At 42.3% G+C, this 25026-nt stretch overlaps 1 protein-coding gene across 2 annotated transcripts in view; it reads left to right on the top strand.

Annotated features, from left to right (window-relative positions):
* Nucleotides 1-24746, top strand: part of LOC137431531 (TBC1 domain family member 15) — a 40007-nt gene extending 15261 nt beyond the window's left edge. The window contains exons 7-10 of one of the 2 annotated variants that reach the window (XM_068122943.2): nt 421-511; nt 3092-3240; nt 5590-5728; nt 21892-24746. In XM_068122943.2, coding sequence (XP_067979044.2) covers nt 421-511; nt 3092-3240; nt 5590-5728; nt 21892-22060 — 548 coding nt within the window. In that variant the 3' untranslated portion in view covers nt 22061-24746. The remainder of the gene's footprint in view (nt 1-420; nt 512-3091; nt 3241-5589; nt 5729-21891) is intronic. The other variant, XM_068122945.2, reaches the window with a different exon arrangement.
* Nucleotides 24747-25026: the final 280 nt, after the last annotated feature.

Here is a 25026-nt window from a genome sequence, read left to right as displayed (position 1 = left end):
TGATCAAGTTACAGTGGATGTTAGTAGGTTGTACCTGCATCAAGACGATGACACACCTTCTTTACACCAGTTACAAAAGTCTGGAGACATAACGTGAATGCAATTGATCCACGGTCTGTGGAATGGGTTGAAATTCCATTTACAAAGACTGCAAAAGCCGACATGCACACGCAATATGAAATAAATACGGGACACACGATCCCAGAAATGACAGCGAATACCACGTGCAAACATTCAAAAACTCGTAGCAGGTACGAAGGTCTCGGCTAAGATTTGGGCACGTGGAGGCCTTGCAAATAAAACAAAACAATGGCTGCCCACCAAGCCTTATATGCGATGTCAATAAGATCGATTTAGGAGAGTGGAGGGGTGTAGACGAGCTTGGGATTTGGTACACCTACCATATTTGTTTATCTGCAGAACTGCTTCTCGACCTGCTTGACCAGCTTGACCATGAACTGTTTGCACACCTCAGTGAAGAAGAACTTGGCCGGATGACATTCTGCCACAGGTGTGTTGGAACAAGTTTTTTCCACCAACAAACCCCTCTATTTTGAAGGCACAGTTATTATCCCCACGCTTTTTGAAGAAAATGGAGGATATTGCAATTGGTTCTGTCTGTCTATCCGTCAGAAATCCATCAAGCCTGATAGTTATGACCACATGGAACGAAGGTGCAAGAGCAGTATCTTTTTATGGCCCGCTCCGGGCCCTAAGTACCAAAAAATGCAATTATTGGCACATTTTTAAAATTAAACTTTATATTTGCAAACATTGGGGGAAGCATGAAATATGTAACGATTTTTTGGATTTGACTCCAGGTTCATGCCCCAGGAGTGGTGACTTGGAGTAACAGAGGTCAAAATGTGGAAATATTTTTTACCTCTAAATTTGATATTGGTTCAATCCTGTTGTAACTTTTTGCCATCTTTCAACTTTACTTTTGGTGGGAAGCGCGGGTATTTGTGATGGCATAGATAGCTCTAGTTTCCATTTGGCATGTCATAAGCAAACGCGATAATCGAAATTCCACGACTACTTGCATATCGATGGTTTGTGATGTGTAGAGAGGATTGTGTCACTTTAGTAAGTCTGTTGCTAAAGTGTGAATAAGTTTATTGATCATGGCAATCATTGTGGTGCCACAAAGGCAATTGGCCATTGGGATGTTTAAATTTGAATAGCAAACTGGTGTCGTCCCTTTCTGTGCATTAAGGCAGTGATTTGGAATTGAGACAAAGTACTTGTGAGAATTTTTTCATGTTCAATTATTCAGTGTTAGCAGATGGCACAGCAGGCTTAAAATCGGTTCTGCGATCCTTTGCAACCGGGCGCCACCTTCTCAACAACTGGGCGCCGTCTTCAGAAGCTCATGATACCTATTGTACAATAGCTTTCTTTAACTCTTCGATGCAGGCATCAAAAATCCTACATAAACGCAGCCATTGCGCCTCAGAAGCCCAACGGATGTATTCATGTAATGTTTTTTGTTTTTGTTTTTTTTTAAAATATCCTTTTTCGATCCAAGTTGATGCTCATGGATGTGTATTTGCTCAGAAAATGTGAATCATTGATCCTATTAGTTGGAAGAATCCCATACAATAATGAATTTTTCTTTTTTTTTCAAAAGATTTTTTTTTTTGGTGCTTGGTTTTTCAACTTTTTTTTCTCTAAAAAGTTGAGGCTCATGGCGGAGTATTTGCTCAAAAAATGATTCCCTAATCCTTTTATTTAGAATGTATATGTCCACAACTGTCAAAAATCCTACACCGATGCAGCCATTGGGCCTCGGTGGCCCCACAAATGTATTCGTGTAAAGTTTTTTTTATTTTCAAATTTTTGTCACTGAATTATTTGTAACGAAGTTATAGGAGCACATAATGAGGCTCATATCAAGAAAATAATGATATAACATAGTAGTACAACAACATTTATGCGGGGCCTCGAAGGCCCCAGGCCTGCATTCGTGTCGGATTTTCAGGTTATAAGTGAAGATTGAAGATTTTCCCACGAGACTGAATGAATTTTTATTTATTTATGTCACTGAATTTTGTGTAACAACATGAAAGTCGGTGAAAATGAGGCTCATTCCAAAAAAAAATTGTACAGCATAGTTTTTGCAACAAAAAAAAACCTTGTGGGCCTCCGAGGCCCAATCACTGCATCCAAGCGTTACTAATTTTTGTTAATTGTTGGTGCTAATCTCGAGTGCCTTCACATGTGTTTTTGTGCCATATTTGTGTGTCCTTGTTTGGGACATGTGCTCTTGTAGGCCTCGTTTGTCTGTGTTGCTCTGCTTTCTCTCCTTTATTTCCCTGCTTGTTTCCTCACTGCCCCACTGTCGGTGCTTTGCCTTCTACCCCCTCCGTCTTCTCTCATTTCTTGAGCCTGGGTTTTTTAGAAAAAAAATAATAAAGAGAGGGCATACTCTGTGATGCATCACCCTGCCCAGGAAGCAGCACGATGACATTTTATAGTTGCATCTTTCATCATTGGGAATGCAATCCAGACGAGGTGATTCGAAGGTGCGGAAACCACCTATGAGCCTTCCCGTCAGTCCAAAGCCATCATTATAAAGACTAGCAACGGTACCCGCCCTATGGGCGGGGCTTCAATTGGGAGGCCCAAATGAAAAGGCAAAATATCAGAAATTGAAGGTTTTTTTATTTTAAACGATTTATATAAACATCCGTTAAATCATATCACTCGCAAATCATCAAAATCTAAACAGTATTTGTAGAATTTCAATAAAAGCCACATCACTGTTCATATCAGTAAATATTATTCCATCGTGTTTGGAAAAACTGGAAAATTGGAAATTGGAAAAATTGGAAAATGGGGAAAAAATTGGAAAAACAATATAGCCTGTTTTACTCCAGGGGGTCCCAAGATTACCCACCCAAATTTCGTTGCGATCGGTTGAGCCGTTTTTGCGGTACCTGCGAACAGACAGACAGACATTTGGTGAATTATAGTAAGATTAAGTTAGACGGAAATGGGACACTTTTTTCACATTGCAAATTTGTTGATGGTTGCCAAATTTGATTCAGCGGTGTAACGTCATAGCGACGGCTTTGTTCTTCACATCCAGGTGGCTACTACTGAGTTTTCAGCGCGAGTTTCCACATGATGAGGCAATCCGGCTGTTCGAGATCCTCAGCAGCCACCACCTTGAGCTCACTTCACTCGCAGCACAGAGGGTTCGCGACGAAACAAGATCGTCTGGCATACAGCATCAAGGCAAGCAAACTCCACACCTTATATCAGTGTATCGCTCTGAAAGGTTGTAGAGATTGCGCGACCATTTTGAATGTAGTCGAGACTCGTGGATATGCAAAAGGAAGATACCGAGGATGAGGGCCTCAATCAATGGGCACAAAGAGGGCTGTAGAGAAAAGGCTGGCACTTGATTGGTGAAGGGATCCAAACAAACTTGGTATAGTCAGGGCCCTTGGGGATATTTTGGGGCCGTTTGGTTCAAATTCTTCCAAAAGCACCAAATTTGGTCCAGATGTTGCCCATGCCATACTCTTTCGATTTTTGACGGGCGCCCCCCCCCCCCCGGGGGCCCCATATTGGCGAAATACTAAATGGCTGCCACCCGGATTAGAGGAAAATCAGTTAAATAACCAAAAGGGTTGGAATCATGTATGATACCACTTTTCAGGGGTTTTCGAGGTCGAGGAATCCAACTATGATGTTATTTTGATGATTCGAGGTCAAGGTCAACCCTCAAGGTCATCTTAAAGGTCATTTTTGAGTCAAACGTGTCGGTTTTTGAGTTTTTTGTCAAGATTTACGCGAGGTTCACCATTTTATGTTTCTGGGTTGGGTAATCGAACTCTGACCTTATTTTTGACAATTAGAGGAAATATTTACATGTCTATTTCCTAATTTTCAGGCATATGCAGTTCATCAGTCTAATTACAAAGGTACGGATTTTGATGTTTTATGAACTGTATGCCATATCCTTGTGTTTAATTTTTGTGCGATCATGATCCGGGTTCATGTATACATGATTGTATACATGTCATAAATATGACGTCATAGGTCATGTGACCTGGCGGCCATATTGGATTTTACGAAAACCTTAAAAATGGATCCCTGCCTTCATTTTTCGATCGATTCATTTTGAACTTTGACCACTTATAGTACGCCATGTGATTGGATACATATCCTAATTATGACGTCATAGGTCAGGTGACATGGCGGGTTGGACCGGTTTGGTCCCCGGATCATACAGCCCTTGGCGCCCGTCAAAAATCGAAAGAGTATGGCATGGGCAACATCTGCGCCAAATTTGATGCTTTTGGAAGAATTTGAACCAAAATATCCCTAAGGGCCCTGACTAGTACAAGTACGTATAATGGTGTAAATATTAACCGATTTGATTATGAGGTCAAGAGGTCCGTTCGGTAAAAAAATAAATCTTGTTACCGCGATAACTTGAGAACCAGTGATGGGATCTTGACCAAAGTTAGCACTCTTATGCAGAATGATGCAGAGATTAACCGATTGGATTTTGGAGTCAAAAGGTCAAAGGTCAGAGTCTGTAATAGGTTTTCGTTACCACGGTAACTTAAGAACAGGTGAAGTGAACTAAGTTAAACTTGGTACAAGTACCGGTATGTATAATGATTTAAAGATAAACAGATTCGATTATGGGGTCAAGAGGTCAAAGGTCCCGTTGGGTAAAAATTCTGTTACTGCGTTAACCTGTGAACCAGTGATGGGATTTTGACCAAACTTGGTACAAGTACATTTGATGATGCATATACAAACTGGTTAGATTTTGGCGCCAAAGGTCAAGTCAGGTAAAAATGTGATACTTGAGAACAGCTGAAGGGATTTAAATAAAACTTGGTGCACGTATTTATGTAATAATGATGTAATAATGTGGGTGGAGGCACATCGGTCGACGTCTGGATGTCGGAGAGTGCTGTTCTAGTTTTCCCTCTGCTGTCATCTTCCTTTCCTCTACGTATTTTAATTGTCTCAACTCAGCACCCCATTCCTCCCTACCCCACCCCTCGAAATCCCAGTGCATACGTAATAAGTAGATGGAACCTTAATTCCTCATTTCGGACATAGATAGAGTGGAAGGGTGTAGGAGGAATGAGGAGAGAATGAAGGAGAGTTGGGTGATACATTGTCGTTAATGGAGTGAGAAAGGTGCGCACACTAAGTATTTGAGTGCGAAAGAAGTTTTACAAAAAAATAATAATTATGTAGGTAATAAATAAATGGCCACTTATCCAAATCAGAATAATCACTGAAAAATGACACTTTGCTGCATACGTACAGTAAAACAGGCGAGCAAGTTTGTCAATAGGAAATAGCATGTAATAGGTTTTAGGGTTAGGGTTCGGGTTAGAAACAGGGCCTGTTTAGATGAATTGATCATGTCGCACAGTCTTCCCTGGGGTTGAGTATGTGGAGCAGCATGTGATCACTCCATACATGTGCAATAACATTTGGTACCGGATGTGGTGCAACGCAGCTGCAGAGCTGATTTGTTGGCATCGCTCATGGTCGTGGGTAGTTTCATTTCATCTACCATTTCAATGCCGCCCTTACTTTCTTGTGAAGGTTCAACCTGCTTGGAACTCCCAGTGGCGAATCCTGATTACACTTTTGACCTCTTCATCTGTGCTGCCATTCTACTGCAACACAAAGACACATTGCTCGGATGCTCTGATATCGTGGCGCTCGTTACTTTCAGCAACAGGTAAAACTCTTTACACCGAACATTGTGTCAATTTCCCAAAATACGCTGTTGCATTGAGAACCTTAATTCCTCGAGGATTAGGATTTGTCAAAGCTTGGCAATGTACAACCTATTTGAGAAGTGTTGTGTAACATATAATATTTTTCTGTAGTGTCTAAGGCTCATGGACTCCTACAACTATCGGGTATAAGACAAGAAAATTATAAGACAACTTTATTGTACATTTAAATGAATTGTAATGACATTGGTATATCATATACAGTCACGTGAAAAAATAAGTACACCTGGGGTTCTTAGAGACTACTTTCAGCATCTTGCGGTCTGCTCTCGGGCTGAACTTGCTGGGGCGGCCTGGCCTGAACAAGTTGGCAGTTGTTTGGAATCTTCTCCACTTATAGTTAGGCAGCTTGGCAATTTTTTGGGGAACGACTTTACAAAAGTACCATTTTTATTTTAGTGGTTCATTGGACCATATGCAATAGAATTAGGACCGGAGGCAAGACATATACAGTGTTTGACTTTTGCGCAAATATGACTCGCACAGCATAATATCGAGCAATACATTTATGCAAATAAATCATCAGCTATTGGAGTTAGACTAAAATCGTAAATACATACAGACTTGGCATTTAATATGGAATATTTTTTTGTGGGGGTGAACTTACTTTTCAAGATGTCTAGAACCAAAAGTTCATTGGAATTATGTTGAAATTATTCTAGATTTTGTTAATGTGACCTTCAAAAGAAAGAAAAACCACATTTGACATTTCAAAACAAATAAATTGATCCTTGAAAGTGATGTAAACTGATATCGAACTCAATTCATGGACAGTACTGTGTTAAACTTCTGTACGTTTTCCAGAAGTATCTCTTTATTTTGCACATTAGCCAAATTTTTTAAAACAAAAACAAAAGTTAAATTACGACTGGGATTACGGACAGGAAAATTACAGTTCAATACTTCGTGTAACCCCCACGAGCATTCAGGAGACCACGTACACGTTGAGGCATGCTGTTCACGAGATTTGCCAAGGTTTGGACAGGAATTGCTTGCCATGCAGTGACAATAGCCTACTGCAATCCACGCACAGAGGTCGGCTGCTGGTCCAAGTGGTCGATTTGATGCGTTAATTCTGCCCACAAGTTCTCTATCGGATTCATATCCAGGGACATGGCAGGCCACTCCATATGCTCTACACCACGGTCAGCAAGAAAGTGTTTGATCATACGAGCACGATGAGGCCGTGCATTGTCATCTTGGAAGACAAAGTTTCCTCGAAAGGCTGCACGAGCAAATGGAAGCAATGCTTCTTCCAGAATGACCCTGTACTTGAACTGTTTCAGGTTTCCATTCAGAACAACCAGGTCAGTTTTGCCCCCTGCATGAAAAGCAGCCCAAACGGTCACCCCACCACCTCCAGCTTGGACTCTTGGCACTATACAATCTTTGTTCTAGGCTTCATGCACTTGTCTGTGCACTCGGACGCGGCCATCTTGACAATAGACCAGAAATCTAGACTCGTCACTGAAGATCATGTGATTCCAGTGTCCTGGCTGCCATTGACGGTGCTCTCTGGCCCACTGCAATCGGCACTGGCAGTGTTGTCTGGTCAGGCGTGGCTTTCTCAGGGGACGCCTGGCACGATAGCCTGCTTGAACCAGTCGTTGGTTGACTAGCCTTCTGGATACAGGCACATTTGTCAGTTGCTGCCACTCAGCCCTAAGCCGATTAGCTGACTTGGTACGGCCATTGCGGACTAACCGGTGCAGCTGGCGATCATCCCTCCTTGTGGTTCTGCGGGGACGTCCTGGCCTTGGTATTGGAGTAGGGACACCCCTCTGAGCATTTCGTTTCAGGATCTTTGACACCTGACCTTGAGTGATGCCATACTGCCGAGCAATAGCATGCTGTTTCATGCCGTAATTTCATAAAGCCACCACTCCATGACAAACAGCATTGTTGAGTTGACGGACCATCTTCAGAGGAAGCGGCAATAACTTTTGGAGATGTGCAGCAGTTGTTTTCCACTAATACAGAACGCAACAACCCTTGTATACCCGACTGTGAAGCCAATCATCAAATGCACCTGTCCGTACATTTTGCCACGCCACCTGTGATATAATCCTGTTGTTGACTTCTTGCTGCGACAGACAATCAGTGACATGGTTCTTTTAACAAATAAATCACCAAAGTGTAAAAGAAACTCACCAGATTGATATACTGAGTTAAGAAAGTAAACCCAAGTCAAGAAAATAAAAATATTCCATATTAAATGCCAAGTCTGTAAATTGCTGGACAAATTACCTTGAACAACATGTTGTTTGTTCTAAAGCTATATTGTCATTACATCCTTGTAGTTGCGTACATGTTAGATATATGAGAGGTGCGCGAGTCACAAGTATAACACATTTATATAAACACTCGGTATTATATTACTAATTATTATTACATGGAAGCGTAAGATTTATTATGCAGGCATGCATAAGTTTTACAAATAACACTGCATGTAATGAAATAAAAGTTAGCCTCCTTGTTGAAAATATATACATAATTGGTTTTTGTCCTTTATTTTTGTCCAATAAAAAGGTGAAGAACACTGTATATTTCTTGCCTCCGGTCCTAAATCTATTGTATATGGTCTAATGGACCACCAAAATAAAAATGGCGCTTTTGTCAAGCCGTTTCCCATTTTCGATAAATATGCTGCGAAGCTGCCTGACAGTCGAATGATTGATTTCAAATTGCTTGGAGATCTTTTTAAATCCCTTCCCAGACTCGGAGGCATCTATAACCTTCTTTCTGAAGGCCTCAGCGAGCTCTTTTGATCTAGGCATGGTGACGCCGCACACTTCAACAACAAAGAGCAAACCAAACAAAATGTCTGAGGTTTAAAGAAGACAGGTTCCTCCAAGATCCTCTCTAACGATTGTTCAAATCATTTGCACCTGAGCTGGTGTACCTGATTCTAATTTTAGGTATTTGAAGTTGTGATAAATGTAGGGGTGTACTTACTTTTTCCACATGCGAAATTTGCATTTATGTTTATTTGAATTATACAATGGACTACAAAATGTAAATGTTTCATGATATTTGTTATATTATATCACCTTTATCTATCAATATTGTTGAAATGAGAATCAAATAGCTGTATGTTGAAAAAGTCAAAACTTTACATGGTGCACTTACTTTTTCACGTGACTGTACTATCTGCAAGGACTGGTTATTTGATAGCAACTGACAAATGAACAGTATGGGGTTTGAATCTCCAATACACCAGCACCTTGTGCTACCTGTAAAAATGGAACGACACAGAGGGGAAGCCTGTAGGGCAAGGCCGTCTGGAACAGCGTTTGTCTGTCCGTCCGATGTATATATGTATGTCCCTCACAAACTTCCACCAATCAGAGCTGAGGATCTGGTTACATGACAGGGGGACAACAGATCCGAGCCTTGCTTTTTTGTTCTAACCTCCCACACTTCCATTCCTGTTTGTTTTACCCTCCCGCACTGCTATTCCTGTTTATTTTAACCTCCCTCACTGCTATTCCTGTTTATTTTAACCTCCCACACTGCTATTCCTGTTTATTTTAACCTCCCTCACTGCTATTCCTGTTTGTTTTAACCTCCCTCACTGCTATTCCTGTTTATTTTAACCTCCCATACTGCTATTCCTGTTGATTTTAACCTCCCTCACTGCTATTCCTGTTTGTTTTAACCTCCCTCACTGCTATTCCTGTTTGTTTTAACCTCCCTCACTGCTATTCCTGTTGATTTTAACCTCCCTCACTGCTATTCCTGTTTGTTTTAACCTCCCTCACTGCTATTCCTGTTTGTTTTAACCTCCCTCACTGCTATTCCTGTTGATTTTAACCTCCCTCACTGCTATTCCTGTTTGTTTTAACCTCCCACACTGCTATTCCTGTTTGTTTTAACCTCCCGCACTGCTATTCCTGTTTGTTTTAACCTCCCACACTGCTATTCCTGTTTGTTTTAACCTCCCTCACTGCCATTCCTGTTTGTTTTAACCTCCCGCACTGCTATTCCTGTTTATTTTAACCTCCCGCACTGCTATTCCTGTTTGTTTTAACCTCCCTCACTGCCATTCCTGTTTGTTTTAACCTCCCTCACTGCTATTCCTGTTTGTTTTAACCTCCCTCACTGCCATTCCTGTTTGTTTTAACCTCCCGCACTGCTATTCCTGTTTATTTTAACCTCCCGCACTGCTATTCCTGTTTATTTTAACCTCCCGCACTGCTATTCCTGTTTATTTTAACCTCCCGCACTGCTATTCCTGTTTGTTTTAACCTCCCGCACTGCTATTCCTGTTTATTTTAACCTCCCTCACTGCTATTCCTGTTTATTTTAACCTCCCACACTGCTATTCCTGTTTATTTTAACCTCCCTCACTGCTATTCCTGTTTATTTTAACCTCCCTCACTGCTATTCCTGTTTATTTTAACCTCCCGCACTGCTATTCCTGTTTATTTTAACCTCCCGCACTGCTATTCCTGTTTGTTTTAACCTCCCGCACTGCTATTCCTGTTTATTTTAACCTCCCTCACTGCTATTCCTGTTTATTTTAACCTCCCACACTGCTATTCCTGTTTATTTTAACCTCCCTCACTGCTATTCCTGTTTATTTTAACCTCCGATACTGCTATTCCTGTTGATTTTAACCTCCCTCACTGCTATTCCTGTTTGTTTTAACCTCCCACACTGCTATTCCTGTTTGTTTTAACCTCCCGCACTGCTATTCCTGTTTGTTTTAACCTCCCGCACTGCCATTCCTGTTTGTTTTAACCTCCCTCACTGCTATTCCTGGTTGTTTTAACCTCCCACACTGCTATTCCTGTTTATTTTAACCTCCCTCACTGCTATTCCTGGTTGTTTTAACCTCCCTCACTGCTATTCCTGTTTATTTTAACCTCCCATACTGCTATTCCTGTTGATTTTAACCTCCCTCACTGCTATTCCTGTTTGTTTTAACCTCCCATACTGCTATTCCTGTTTGTTTTAACCTCCCGCACTGCTATTCCTGTTTGTTTTAACCTCCCGCACTGCTATTCCTGTTTATTTTAACCTCCCTCACTGCTATTCCTGTTTATTTTAACCTCCCGCACTACTATTCCTGTTTGTTTTAACCTCCCGCACTGCTATTCCTGTTTATTTTAACCTCCCTCACTGCTATTCCTGTTTATTTTAACCTCCCACACTGCTATTCCTGTTTATTTTAACCTCCCTCACTGCTATTCCTGTTTGTTTTAACCTCCCTCACTGCTATTCCTGTTTATTTTAACCTCCCATACTGCTATTCCTGTTGATTTTAACCTCCCTCACTGCTATTCCTGTTTGTTTTAACCTCCCACACTGCTATTCCTGTTTGTTTTAACCTCCCGCACTGCTATTCCTGTTTGTTTTAACCTCCCACACTGCTATTCCTGTTTGTTTTAACCTCCCTCACTGCTATTCCTGTTTATTTTAACCTCCCTCACTGCTATTCCTGTTTGTTTTAACCTCCCGCACTGCTATTCCTGTTTATTTTAACCTCCCGCACTGCTATTCCTGTTTGTTTTAACCTCCCGCACTGCTATTCCTGTTTATTTTAACCTCCCTCACTGCCATTCCTGTTTATTTTAACCTCCCACACTGCCATTCCTGTTTATTTTAACCTCCCTCACTGCCATTCCTGTTTGTTTTAACCTCCCGCACTGCCATTCCTGTTTATTTTAACCTCCCACACTGCCATTCCTGTTTCTTTTAACCTCCCACACTGCCATTCCTGTTTGTTTTAACCTCCCACACTGCTATTCCTGTTTGTTTTAACCTCCCTCACTGCCATTCCTGTTTATTTTCACCTCCCACACTGCCATTCCTGTTTATTTTAACCTCCCACACTGCTATTCCTGTTTATTTTAACCTCCCACACTGCCATTCCTGTTTATTTTAACCTCCCACACTGCTATTCCTGGTTGTTTTAACCTCCCACACTGCTATTCCTGGTTGTTTTAACCTCCCACACTGCCATTCCTGTTTGTTTTAACCTCCCTCACTGCCATTCCTGTTTATTTTAACCTCCCACACTGCCATTCCTGTTTATTTTAACCTCCCACACTGCTATTCCTGTTTCTTTTAACCTCGCTCACTGCCATTCCTGTTGATTCTAACCTCCCACACTGCCATTCCTGTTTATTTTAACCTCCCACACTGCTATTCCTGTTTGTTTTAACCTCCCTCACTGCCATTCCTGTTTATTTTCACCTCCCACACTGCCATTCCTGTTTATTTTAACCTCCCACACTGCTATTCCTGTTTGTGTTAACCCCCCTCACTGCCATACCTGTTTATTTTAACCTCCCTCACTGCCATTCCTGTTTATTTTAACCTCCCACACTGCTATTCCTGTTTGTTTTAACCTCCCTCACTGCTATTCCTGTTTGTTTTAACCTCCCTCACTGCTATTACTGTTTGTTTTAACCTCCCTCACTGCTATTACTGTTTGTTTTAACCTCCCTCACTGCTATTACTGTTTGTTTTAACCTCCCTCACTGCTATTCCTGTTTGTTTTAACCTCCCTCACTGCTATTCCTGTTTATTTTAACCTCCCTCACTGCTATTCCTGTTTGTTTTAACCTCCCTCACTGCTATTCCTGTTTATTTTAACCTCCCACACTGCTATTCCTGTTTGTTTTAACCTCCCTCACTGCTATTCCTGTTTGTTTTAACCTCCCTCACTGCTATTCCTGTTTATTTAAACCTCCCTCACTGCTATTACTGTTTGTTTTAACCTCCCTCACTGCCATTCCTGTTTGTTTTAACCTCCCACACTGCTATTCCTGTTTGTTTTAACCTCCCTCACTGCTATTCCTGTTTGTTTTAACCTCCCTCACTGCTATTCCTGTTTATTTTAACCTCCCACACTGCTATTCCTGTTTGTTTTAACCTCCCTCACTGCTATTCCTGTTTGTTTTAACCTCCCTCACTGCTATTCCTGTTTGTTTTAACCTCCCTCACTGCTATTCCTGTTTATTTTAACCTCCCACACTGCCATTCGTGTTTATTTTAACCTCCCACACTGCCATTCCTGTTTCTTTTAACCTCCCACACTGCCATTCCTGTTTGTTTTAACCTCCCACACTGCTATTCCTGTTTGTTTTAACCTCCCTCACTGCCATTCCTGTTTATTTTCACCTCCCACACTGCCATTCCTGTTTATTTTAACCTCCCACACTGCTATTCCTGTTTATTTTAACCTCCCACACTGCCATTCCTGTTTATTTTAACCTCCCACACTGCCATTCCTGTTTGTTTTAACCTCCCTCACTGCCATTCCTGTTTATTTTAACCTCCCACACTGCCATTCCTGTTTATTTTAACCTCCCACACTGCTATTCCTGTTTGTTTTAACCTCCCACACTGCTATTCCTGTTTGTTTTAACCTCCCACACTGCTATTCCTGTTTGTTTTAACCTCCCTCACTGCCATTCCTGTTTGTTTTAACCTCCCTCACTGCCATTCCTGTTTGTTTTAACCTCCCGCACTGCCATTCCTGTTTATTTTAACCTCCCACACTGCTATTCCTGTTTATTTTAACCTCCCACACTGCCATTCCTGTTCCTGTTTATACGAACCTCCCACACTGCCATTCCTGTTTGTTTTAACCTCCCTCACTGCTATTCCTGTTTGTTTTAACCTCCCGCACTGCCATTCCTGTTTATTTTAACCTCCCACACTGCTATTCCTGTTTATTTTAACCTCCCACACTGCCATTCCTGTTTATTTTAACCTCCCACACTGCCATTCCTGTTTGTTTTAACCTCCCACACTGCCATTCCTGTTTATTTTAACCTCCCACACTGACATTCCTGTTTGTTTTAACCTCCCTCACTGCTATTCCTGTTTGTTTTAACCTCCCTCACTGCTATTCCTGTTTATTTTAACCTCCCACACTGACATTCCTGTTTATTTTAACCTCCCACACTGACATTCCTGTTTGTTTTAACCTCCCTCACTGCTATTCCTGTTTGTTTTAACCTCCCACACTGCTATTCCTGTTTCTTTTAACCTCACTCACTGCCATTCCTGTTGATTTTAACCTCCCACACTGATATTCCTGTTTGTTTTAACCTCCCTCACTGCCATTCCTGTTTGTTTTAACCTCCCTCACTGCCATTCCTGTTTGTTTTAACCTCCCGCACTGCCATTCCTGTTTATTTTAACCTCCCACACTGCCATTCCTGTTTATTTTAACCTCCCTCACTGCCATTCCTGTTTATTTTAACCTCCCTCACTGCTATTCCTGTTTATTTTAACCTCCCACACTGCCATTCCTGTTTGTTTTAACCTCCCACACTGCCATTCCTGTTTCTTTTAACCTCGCTCACTGCCATTCCTGTTGATTTTAACCTCCCACACTGATATTCCTGTTTGTTTTAACCTCCCTCACTGCCATTCCTGTTTGTTTTAACCTCCCTCACTGCCATTCCTGTTTGTTTTAACCTCCCGCACTGCCATTCCTGTTTATTTTAACCTCCCACACTGCTACTCCTGTTTATTTTAACCTCTCACACTGCTATTCCTGTTTGTTTTAACGTCCCTCACTGCCATTCATGTTTGTTTTAACCTCCCACACTGCTATTCCTGTTTGTTTTGAGCTCCCACACTGCTATTCCTGTTTGTTTTAAGCTCCCTCACTGCCATTCCTTTTTGTTTTAACCTACCGCACTGCTATTCCTGTTTGTTTTAACCTCCCTCATAGCCATTCCTGTGTGTTTTCACATCACTCACTGCCATTCCTGTTTGTTTTAACCTCCCACACTGCTATTCCTGTTTGTTTTAACCTCCCTCACTGCCATTCCTGTTTGTTTTAACCTCCCTCACTGCCATTCCTGTTTATTCTAACCTCCCTCACTGCCATTCCTTTTTGTTTTAACCTACCGCACTGCTATTCCTGTTTGTTTTAACCTCCCTCATAGCCATTCCTGTGTGTTTTCACATCACTCACTGCCATTCCTGTTTGTTTTAACCTCCCACACTGCTATTCCTGTTTGTTTTAACCTCCCTCACTGCCATTCGTTTATTTTAACGTCCGTTACTGCCATTCCTGTTTTTCTAACTCGCTCCATGTGCAGCTCTTGGCTGCTGACTTACAACATTGCTGGGAATGCAGTTGTGCCACTAATGAAGTGCTTCCTGGAGGTTATACTGGGATTTGTAAATTTTTTCCAGGATGCTGGCACCGGAAGTGACCGGCACCGGCAGAGAAGATAACTGAGAAGGAAGTTGAGGAAGCGATAAAAGCAATGAAGAGTAGAAAAGCGGGAGGGCCGACGGGAGTTGTGGGAGATATGTTGAAGGCAGCAGGAAGTTGGGGTGTGAAGAGAATGACAGAGATCTGCAATCTGGTGGTGAAAGAAGGCCGCATTCCAGTGGATTGGGAACTGAGAACCCTCGTCCCTCTAAACAAGGGGAAAGGTGACCCTCTGGAGTGTGGCTCGTACCGAGCGATAAAGTTATTGGAGCATGGAATGAAGGTATTGGAAAGGGTGTTGCAGTGGAGGATAAGGAAGAAAGTGAATCTGGAGAAAGCATTCGATAGGGTTCCACGCGAAGTATTGACACGGGCATTGAGGAAGTTAGGAGTGGAGGAATGGTTGATCAGAGTAGTGATGGCAATGCAAAAAAGAGCGCGCACAGCTGTAAGGACCAAGGACGGGAACAGTGGTGAGTTTGAGGTGAAGGTGGTAGTGCATCAGGAGTCGGTACTAAGTCCACTACTATTTGTAGCTGTGATGGAGGTGCTGGCTCAGAACGTAAAGGAGGGTTTACCGTGGGAGTTGTTGTATGCAGATGATCTGGTGTTGATTGCGGAAAGCATGGATGGACTGAAGGAAAAGATGAATAAGTGGAAGGAATGTATGGAGACAAAAGGTGTGAAGGTGAATATTGGAAAGACGAAGGTGATGGCAAGTGGCAAAGCATGTGGTGAGGTGGAAAGCACTGGGAAGTGGCCATGTGCTGTGTGCAGGGTGTCAGAGTGAACTCCATTCAATGTACAATGTGCGCCGAGTGGGTTCATCAAAAATGCAGTGGTCTGAGAGGGTCATTAACCAGTGTGGCAGCTACATTCAAGTGTAAGGTGTGCACAGAGGGAGCTGCAGATGGAGGAAATGTTGAGTTGGATCTTGGAGACGGCGTGAAGCTGGAAGGTATGAAAACATCTTGCTACCTCGGAGACATGCTGAATGGAGAAGGTGGATCAGACTCGGCAACGGTTGCTGGAGTGAGATGTGCATGGAAGAAGTTTCGGGAACTGAGTGGCGTGCTGATGAGGAGGGGAGTGTCGTTGAAGCTGAAGGGAAAGGTGTATGCTGCATGTGTGAGAAGTGTTATGATTTATGGGAGCGAGACATGGGTCATGAACGTAGAGCAGCAACGAAGGCTGGAAAGGGTGGAAATGCGAATGGTTCGGTGGATGTGCGGAGTATCATTGAGAGAGAGGAAGACAAATGATGAATTGCGAAAGATGATGGGAATAGAGCCTGTGATTGATGCTGTGAAGAGGAACAGGTTGAGATGGTTTGGTCATGTGTTGAAGGATGAAAGTGACTGGTTGAGAAGAGTGATGGAAATGAATGTAGAAGGAAGTAGAGGACGGGGAAGACCGAGAAAGACTTGGCTAAAGATGGTGGAAGAAGAAATGCGGGCAAGGGGGTTAACAAGGAGAGATGCAGAAAATAGGGCAAAATGGAGAAGATAGTCATGGGGACCGCAAGGCTAACCCCCGCTCTAGCAGGGAAAACGGCCTTAAACTGCATGTTGTTGTTTGTTGTATGCTGGCAGTAACTTTTTTGTAAACGAAAAACACCAAAGGATTTTATTTTTTTTAAACAAGAAAACATACCGTTTATCCTTCATTCTCCAATAGGCTTGTGTGAAGCTCATGAATAAGTCCAAGCATAGTATAAATAGGCCAGAGTGAAAGCTTTGGCCACCATGAATTACACGAGTGTGAGTGATGATCCCATTGGCTGAGTGTGCGGCAATGTTTAGATGAGTATGTGAGGTGCACCCGCGGGTGTGTGAGCAGCAACAAGATTTCATTTGGAAAAGAAAAAACTGCTGTGGGGCCACGTTGTGACATCACCGATTGAAGATTAGTGAATCAGAGAGGAGTATTCTCTATAAATAAAACTAGTTTTACCCTGGCATCCCACTATTAATTTGCAATTGGTCACTGGCTTTGACACCAATACAAATTTTTATTATGGACCCTCGGCATCAAAAAATTACATATATGGAACAAACAGTTTCAAATGGAGCACTTTGACGCCATTAGAGCATTTAAATTGCATCAGATGTGGCAATCAATGCGAATTGTTGCTCTTAGCCTGCTTGCTGGATGACAGAAGAGGCCATTTTAATTTTTTCTGTCTCCATCCTTAACCCGTTTAGAATCCCATGCAGGCACAGGCAACTTGCTAATAAGGTTTAACTTGCAATGTTCGGATCAATAAATGGACAAGGTCCGCCCATTGTGAAATAGCTCGTTTCAGGGGTTTGGGCAGCCAGCACTTCCTTTTCAAAATTGTTTGAATGCCTCTTTCTAAGTTTCCCTGAAAGTCCAAAAAGAGTCAACCACAAAATGTGGGCTGGTGTCATGTGTCACCCATACCAGATGGGGCAGACAGATTACCCCCTCCATGACACCATGCCGAAGCCATCTGGCCTTTACACCACCAATCCAGCTGGGACGTGGCAATTCTCTGGAGGAATTCTTCTTCTTTTTTCACAACAGCCTGCGTACCATTATCCTTCCGTTGTTTCCCTTAATTATCCAGTTCTCCTTCCATTGTCCTATCCCTGACACAAAATCAAGTTAACTTGTTTTAAGCGATAGAGTCCACACTACCAATGGTATTGTCCACTTCTGCGCTGACATGAATAGGATCTCTTCTTTCAATGAACACGACATCCTCAACTCCCTTGTTTAACAAGGTGTCTGGTTTTGCGACAACTGGTTTTCTCCACAACTTCACATTCATCTCTAAAGGGCAAGCGAAGTGTAGGTTGGTTTTTGTTCTGGTTATGAAAATTCATAGTGGAGTTCAGTGTAGTAGCATAAAGAGAAAAGCTTATGATCAACATTTTGTCAATGCCAACCGACTTCCAGTGCAATAGTCACTTTTCCCTCTATTAACGATGGTGATGCCGTTTGAGGAAGTTTCTTCAGGTCGAAATGGCCACAAACTGCACGTGTGCTGGCGAGATTAGGGTGCACTTTTATAGTTGTTTTCTTTTTGTGATTCATCATTGTCAATTTGATTTATAAATTATGGCAAAACATTGCTTTTAGTTCTGGAAAAAAACGGCTGCTAAAAAAGGGAACACGAGGTACATTATTATTGTTAGATTGTGGGGAATTTCAAAATTGAGTTTGCGGAAGAGGTAGAACACAGAACAATACTGGAACGGCACTCGGTAGAGTGCACACCTCCGCCAGGTTGGGCAGTTTACGTTTTGTATCCCACTGATAGGCCGGATCTGGATTCGGACCTGAACCAAAATCTAATCGGCTTGTTCTCGTCGCCTAACAAACACTTCCACCAAGTTTAGTCATTACTCGTCCATAACTTTTTTTACATATGTTATATATCGCTTTTCCCCCCGATCTCTCAATGGTGAGGAATCACTTAATTTTTATTAGCCGGACCCGGATCTTCACCAAATGGAACCAATTCTTCCTTGTCACACACCCAACCTGTCCACCAAGTTTCGTCCAAATCCGTCCACAACTCTGATATATCCTGATATGTATCGTTTTTGGTCCTATCTCCCAATGGTGAAAAATCACTTAATAATTAAATAACTCTCGTATCCGAATCCATAGTCAGATCTTCACCAAAATCGAATCGATTCGTCCTTGTCACACAAACAACCTCTCCACCAAGTTTCGTCCAAATCCGTCCATAACTTTTTGAGATATCGTGCTTATATCGGTTTTGGCCATATCACTCAATGGTGAGGAATCATTAAAAAAATTATACGAGCTGGATCCGAATCCGGATCTTCACCAAAATCAAATAAATTCGTTCTTGTCACACACACAACCTGTCCAGCAAGTTTCGTCCGAATCCGTCCATAACTTTTTGTGATATCCTGCTATATATAGTTTTGGCCACATCTCCCAAAGGTGCAGAATCACTTTAAAAATTCTAGTAGCCAGATCCAAACCCGGTTCTTCACCAAAATATAATCATTTCGTCCGTGTCACATACGCTACCTTTCTGCCAAATTTCGTCCGAATCTATCCACAACTTTGAGATATTTTGTTCACAGGCAAACAAACAAACAGATGAAAAATCGGTCAGAGACTGAGGACTTGCCGGACTTTTTCTTTTTTATTGGCCATTTAGGACAAATATGGCGGCCGAACCACGTGACCGATGACGTCATCATTAACATATTTTATTCCCCATGGAGAGTTCTTTACAATGAGCCATGTCTCAATTTTTTCTGTTCAGCACTTTGAGATATGGAGGTGCAAAGTTTGGCGGTTTTTCCAAGATGGCGGCCGAACCACGTGACCGATGACGTCATCAATTGGGCACAGTATATAAGAGGGCAAGACAAATACGTGTGCAAAGCTTGGCGATTCTACGTGCAACGGTGGAGACGTAGTGCTGCAAACAGACAGACAGATGAAAAATCGGTCAGAGACCGAGGACTTGCCGGAATGTACTTTTTTATCGGGCATTTAGGACAAATATGGCGGCCGAACCAAGTGACCGATGACGTCATCATTAACATATTTTATTCCCCATGGAGAGTTCTTTACAATGAGCCATGTCTCAATTTTTTATATTCAGCACTTTCGGAGATATGGAGGTGCAACGTTTTTCGGTTTTTCCAAGATGGCGGCCGAACTACGTGACTGATGACGTCATCAATTGGGCACAGTCTATTCCTGGGCAAGACCAATATGTGCGCATAGTTTGGCGATTTTACGTGCAACGGTGTAGACGTAGTGCTGCAAACAGCCAGACAGACAGACAAACAAACGAACAGATCAACATACTTGCCGGAATCTTTTCCGGCAAGTAACAAACAGGGGTGAAAACATAACCTCCGTTCACCTTCAAACATAATGGGGAGGGGAGGGGGGGGGGGGGCAAGAAGCTCGATACATTTTCAAACAGCAAGATGAAGCATAACTGGGGGTGTGGGAAGGGGAAAGAAAAACAAGGCAAATGACTGGGGAGCAAAGCACATTAACTTGGAAAGGAAGGGGTGAGCTTAGATGGGCTAATATGGGTAGGAAAGATCAGTAGAGATGGAGGATGACTTGGGGTGGTAGGTGAACAGCCATCTTGAAATCCTCAAGGGAAGAATGAGATTGGACATATTGAGGAAGTTGGTCCCACAGGCAAGAGAAAAGGATGGAAAATGAGTGGTGAGCAGCGAGCCAGGATTATTGGAGTTTCACCATAAGAGTAAGGATGGGGCAGCAGAAGGCAGAGACCAGCGACCTTTCTGCAATGAAAGAATAACAGGCCTAAAGACTCAGCTTCATCATGGGAGATTTCAGTGAATCTCCCACCTTTCTTCGTATGAAAAGAGCAAACTTTTGCTTTGGACCATTTCATCCAAGACGACCATCCAAAACAGGGTTCAGTGAAGACAATGTTGAAACCTGGGTTTGAGCACAAACCTGCATCCCAGCATTCCTGCACAATGAGTCCTTCAATGGAGTGAAGCACGGAGCATTAACCACATCAAAGTACTGTTTGACGTACAAGAGTAACGACTGTTTGACGATTATTGGCTCAAGTATTTATTTCCGATACTTATCATTGCATTAAAAAAATTCCCTTCATTTCGGCCTTCACCTCAACTTCATGTCAGATAAAAATGTGGATATTTTGATTGACAACCATAACTTCACATGAAATAAAATTTTAATTATTTAAATAAGTAATCAAAGTCGGAGTGAAATTTGCAGTTGTAAATAGGGTGATGTACGCACCAGTATGTGTTGTAAGATCACAACCTCTGGCTGTTCGCACCCAAGGATGCCGACAGACAGGTTTCTCTACAATAGCTTGAAACGGTGGCAATTGGTTTGGATTATTACGGCTGAACTTAAAAACAAAGTGATTCGATGAATCAACATTTTTATTGCCTTAGTCTCCTCTAAAGTTCAGCTTTACCCAGTGCTGAAGGTCCACTCTTGCCATCGGAATGTTGCATATTCAGGTTGATCTAGCCTAGTTTGACACGTATATGGAACACCTAAGAAAACCTGGCATCTGTACAAGTTTTTATGAAAATAAGCTTAAATACGGTGATTTCGAATATCGCTCAATTGTAGAAATGTCTAGCAATCCGATACAAATCAGCTCAAATGTGACCTATTCCGTGATGCGCACCTTTCAATCGATGTCCATGTCAACTTCAAATTTTTGAATGGAAAATATGCTGCATGTGTGAGAAGTGTTATGATTTATGGGAGCGAGACATGGGTCATGAACGTAGAGCAGCAACGAAGGCTGGAAAGGGTGGAAATGCGAATGGTTCGGTGGATGTGCGGAGTATCGTTGAGAGGAAGACAAATGATGAATTGCAAAAGATGATGGAAATAGAGCCTGTGATGGATGCTGTGAAGAGGAACAGTTTGAGATGGTTTGATCATGTGTTGAGGAAGAATGAAAGTGACTGGTTGAGAAGAGTGATGGAAATGAATGTAGAAGGAAGTAGAGGCTGGGGAAGACCAAGAAAGACTTGGCTAAAGGTGGTGGAAGAAGAAATGCGGGAAAGGGGGTTAACATGGGGAGATGCAGAAAATAGGGCGAAATGGAGAAGATTGTCATGGGGACCGCAAGGCTAACCCCTGCTCCAGCAGGGAAAATGCCCTTAAAATGTCTGTTGTTGTTGTTGTTGAATGGCACTGCCTCCTGGCACTGCCCAATAAATTCACCGGAAGTGAAAGCCATCACTTTAACCGTTCTCATCCCGTTTCACCCCTTTTCAACCTGATTGTTTTTTTACCAGGTCTTTCACTCCCCATGATTCCTTCACCTCTCCATGCATATAAAGAGAAAGATGGCTCTAAGGATTTAAACCTAATGCAAACCTATTTTGTTCCTTCCACCCTCCTCCCTTTCAGCCTGCAAAGAACGTTGGAGCTGAACAGTATTCTTCACAGGGCGGAGGAGCTTTTCTACAAATACTGCCGCCAGTCAGTTCTGGATTGCTTCATAAAATGCCAGCCTGAATCAAACAACAGCCAACATCCGCTTGTGCGGAAGTTTTCAGAACTTTTCAATGCACCGTAGCAAGAGTGTGATTTCAGAAAGCAAGCACAGCATTCAAAAACATTTTGAAAGGCATTGTGGGACACTATATATATATATATGGAAATACAGGCTGGGTTGCAGTTTGTGGAATAGCTTAACAACAGAGATGGACAGTTAATGTACCATCTGTGTGGTATCGGCGGACCGGTTGAACAACAGGTGTACAGACAAAACAAGATCAATGTGAGTACATAATGCGATAAGAAAATGGAAACAGATAGTGGGATTAGGAAAGCTCATGGAAAGAGATGAATGACATGGGCTGGTGGCTAAAAGGATTTGAGGAATGAGAGATCGGGTGCATTCAATTTATTAATTCAGTTACCATTTTAAATACAAGATCTAGACTCCTCGTAGAGCAAGGAGATAGACTAAATAAGGCATTCTACTGACAGTTGGACATAAGTGAAGGAATAAACAAACAGGAAGAGAGAGAGAGGAGAGAGAGGGAGAGAGGGAGAGAGGGAGAGAGGGGAGAGAGAGGAGAGAGAGGAGAGAGAGAGAGAGAGAGAGAGAGGACACAGCAACCTGAATGTCGGAATGTTGGTTGAGGTGGTGTTAATGGGAGTAGAAGCCAAACAGTATAACTTCTCCTTGAAGCTCTGGAGGGAAGAGTACGATTAAACCTTCTTGGGAAGAGTTTCACAAATGGGAGAAAAGTGAAACAGAATAGAGGTGGGGAACAAGCCTGGATTTTTGGATTTTAAGGAGGGAAATTTTATTTAACATTTTATTTAAAGATAAATTTAATATTTCAAGAACACGTGCATTCTGGAAGACTTTAGGGGAGTGTTGTGAGAGGAGAGCACAGGGAGTTGTACCATAGGAGAGTGGGTGGAGAGGTGGGGGTAAAAAAAAAGAAAGTAGAAGTCATGGACCTTTTTGTGAAAAGAGTGCATCGGAATTTGTGCTTCAGCTTAAACGCAGCAGCTGCAAGAATGTTGGGAGCTTCAGATCCAGATAATCCATGAGTGATAGGTGATGCTGGTGCGCCAACCTATAGGGGAGAGCAGTACTCCATTGCGCTACAGATGAAGGCCTTTTAAGCCACGGGTAGTTCAGCTTTTTCAAGGAAAGACTTGGATCAAAGGAGGATGCCCAGTATGTGGCTGGCTTCGGAAGCCTGCTTTGCGATATAGTCATCCCAGGAGAAATGGATGGCCTGCTTGCTTTAATCCCTCAAGCATTGACCATTTACTCTACACAATTTCACCTTGTGTACCATTTTCACATTTCCATAAATGAGCAAGAATGATGGCTTTGAAGGCATCCTTGAGAACCCAGACTCAACGATGCTGGAAGATATCTGAGGATCAGCTTAATATCCTACACCCATCACATTTGTTTTGCCAAATAAAAACTATTTAAAGGTAGATGCTGAGCACAAATTATGTGTGACAACCTGAAACGTGATCGGTAGATCATTGTTTGTGCAGCTTAGAAGGGCCTTATACCTGTTTTGTGGAAATTAACTTTTGTACATTTTGATTTACAGGAAGGCAACTGGTCTTGGTGACGTACATTGAAGTTGGTTCTTCTTGAGTATGCTCTCAGGCTGAACTCAAATGACATTGTTCCTCAGCTTCCAGTCCTCTCGATCAAGCACTGCTGTGCGCAGTTCCCATCTCCAAGCACGTATCCTTCTTCAATATGTTGATGTAGTTGAGAGCTGGTCTGCCCTGCTTTTGACTCGATTTGCGGGAGTAGTAGTGCCCAGCAATCCCGAAACGTCTTCTAATTTTAAGTGACAGCCTTGGAAGAGAATCATATAGCTCTATTTGTCATGTTCAGGCCAAATGACATTGGAATCTGAACGAAGTCAAATATAGCACCCATCAAATCCCTTCTCATGTGTCACAGTGAAGGTCCATGCTTCACTTCCATAAAGCAGGAAGGAATCAACTGTTGTTCTGAACAGTGGTTCCTTGATACGTTGTGTGTCGATTTCCATAATTCTTCAAAGTTTGTTGCAAGTTCTCCATGGGGTAGCTTTCCTTTGTTTGATATCCTGAGCGGTTGCATGAACCCAGGAACCAAGATACTTGAAGCCATTGACTGAAGTTTTATTCCATCGTTCGATATGATTAAGATCTCTCTCGACTGATTGAATGCCATCAGTTTTGTTTGATTAGCATTATTTGTTCGCGCCATCCCACTGCACTTGTCAACTCTCTTGAGAAGTTCTTGCATGTGTTCAATTTATCCTGACGACTTTGTTATGTCATCAGCAAATTCGCGATCCTTAAGAACCTCTGGTTTGACTCTTTCTACTTCCTCCTCATTGCCTTTGATAGTGTTTGAGTGCATAATCAAGCACTGCGGCAAACGGGTAAGAGGCAAGGGGACCAATTCCAGCTGGAATTTCTCCATTGGGTGAGAGGATCTTGTATCCGTGTACATATTCGAAATCTCCTTCACAAGTTGATAAGGAATTCCATATGCTTCATCATTTTGCCGCGGTGGATGGAATCAAAAGCTTTTCCAAAGTCGATGAACGTGGTCATTGCAGGATGCTTGTGGATACAAATTCCTTCTGTTAATCATCACAGTACAATAATTTGCGGAGTTGTTTTAAGCAACGACGTTTGCTCAAGAAAAGAGGATGGTAATTTTGATCAGGTGACTTTTTAATTAAATGTGTCGAGGAATGATCGTTTCTTTCAAATGTACACTGTCGTTTGTTTTATTTAAGGACAGCAAGTGAAGAGGTATGATATTTGACCAAAAAAAATGTTTTCATGCTTTACACTGGATAATACTGGTTTTAGATGGTACATGTCTATTTAAATATTGGCTTAGCGGCTAGGGTGCCAGCTTAGGATCCAAGGATCCTGGGTTCGAATCCCGGTCGATCGCTGAATTAACGCCAGGGGGGTTGACTCAGCCTGTCATCCTTCCGAGGTCGGCTAATTGAGTACCAGTTCACTGGTAATTCCCTGTTTGTC

This window comes from Myxine glutinosa, chromosome 7 (assembly GCF_964187855.1).
Source record: "Myxine glutinosa chromosome 7, kmMyxGlut1.1, whole genome shotgun sequence".
NCBI classification, from domain to species: Eukaryota; Metazoa; Chordata; class Myxini; order Myxiniformes; family Myxinidae; genus Myxine; species Myxine glutinosa.
The sequence above is the reverse complement of the archived record's forward strand: the minus strand, read 5'-3'. Positions and strand labels throughout refer to the sequence as shown.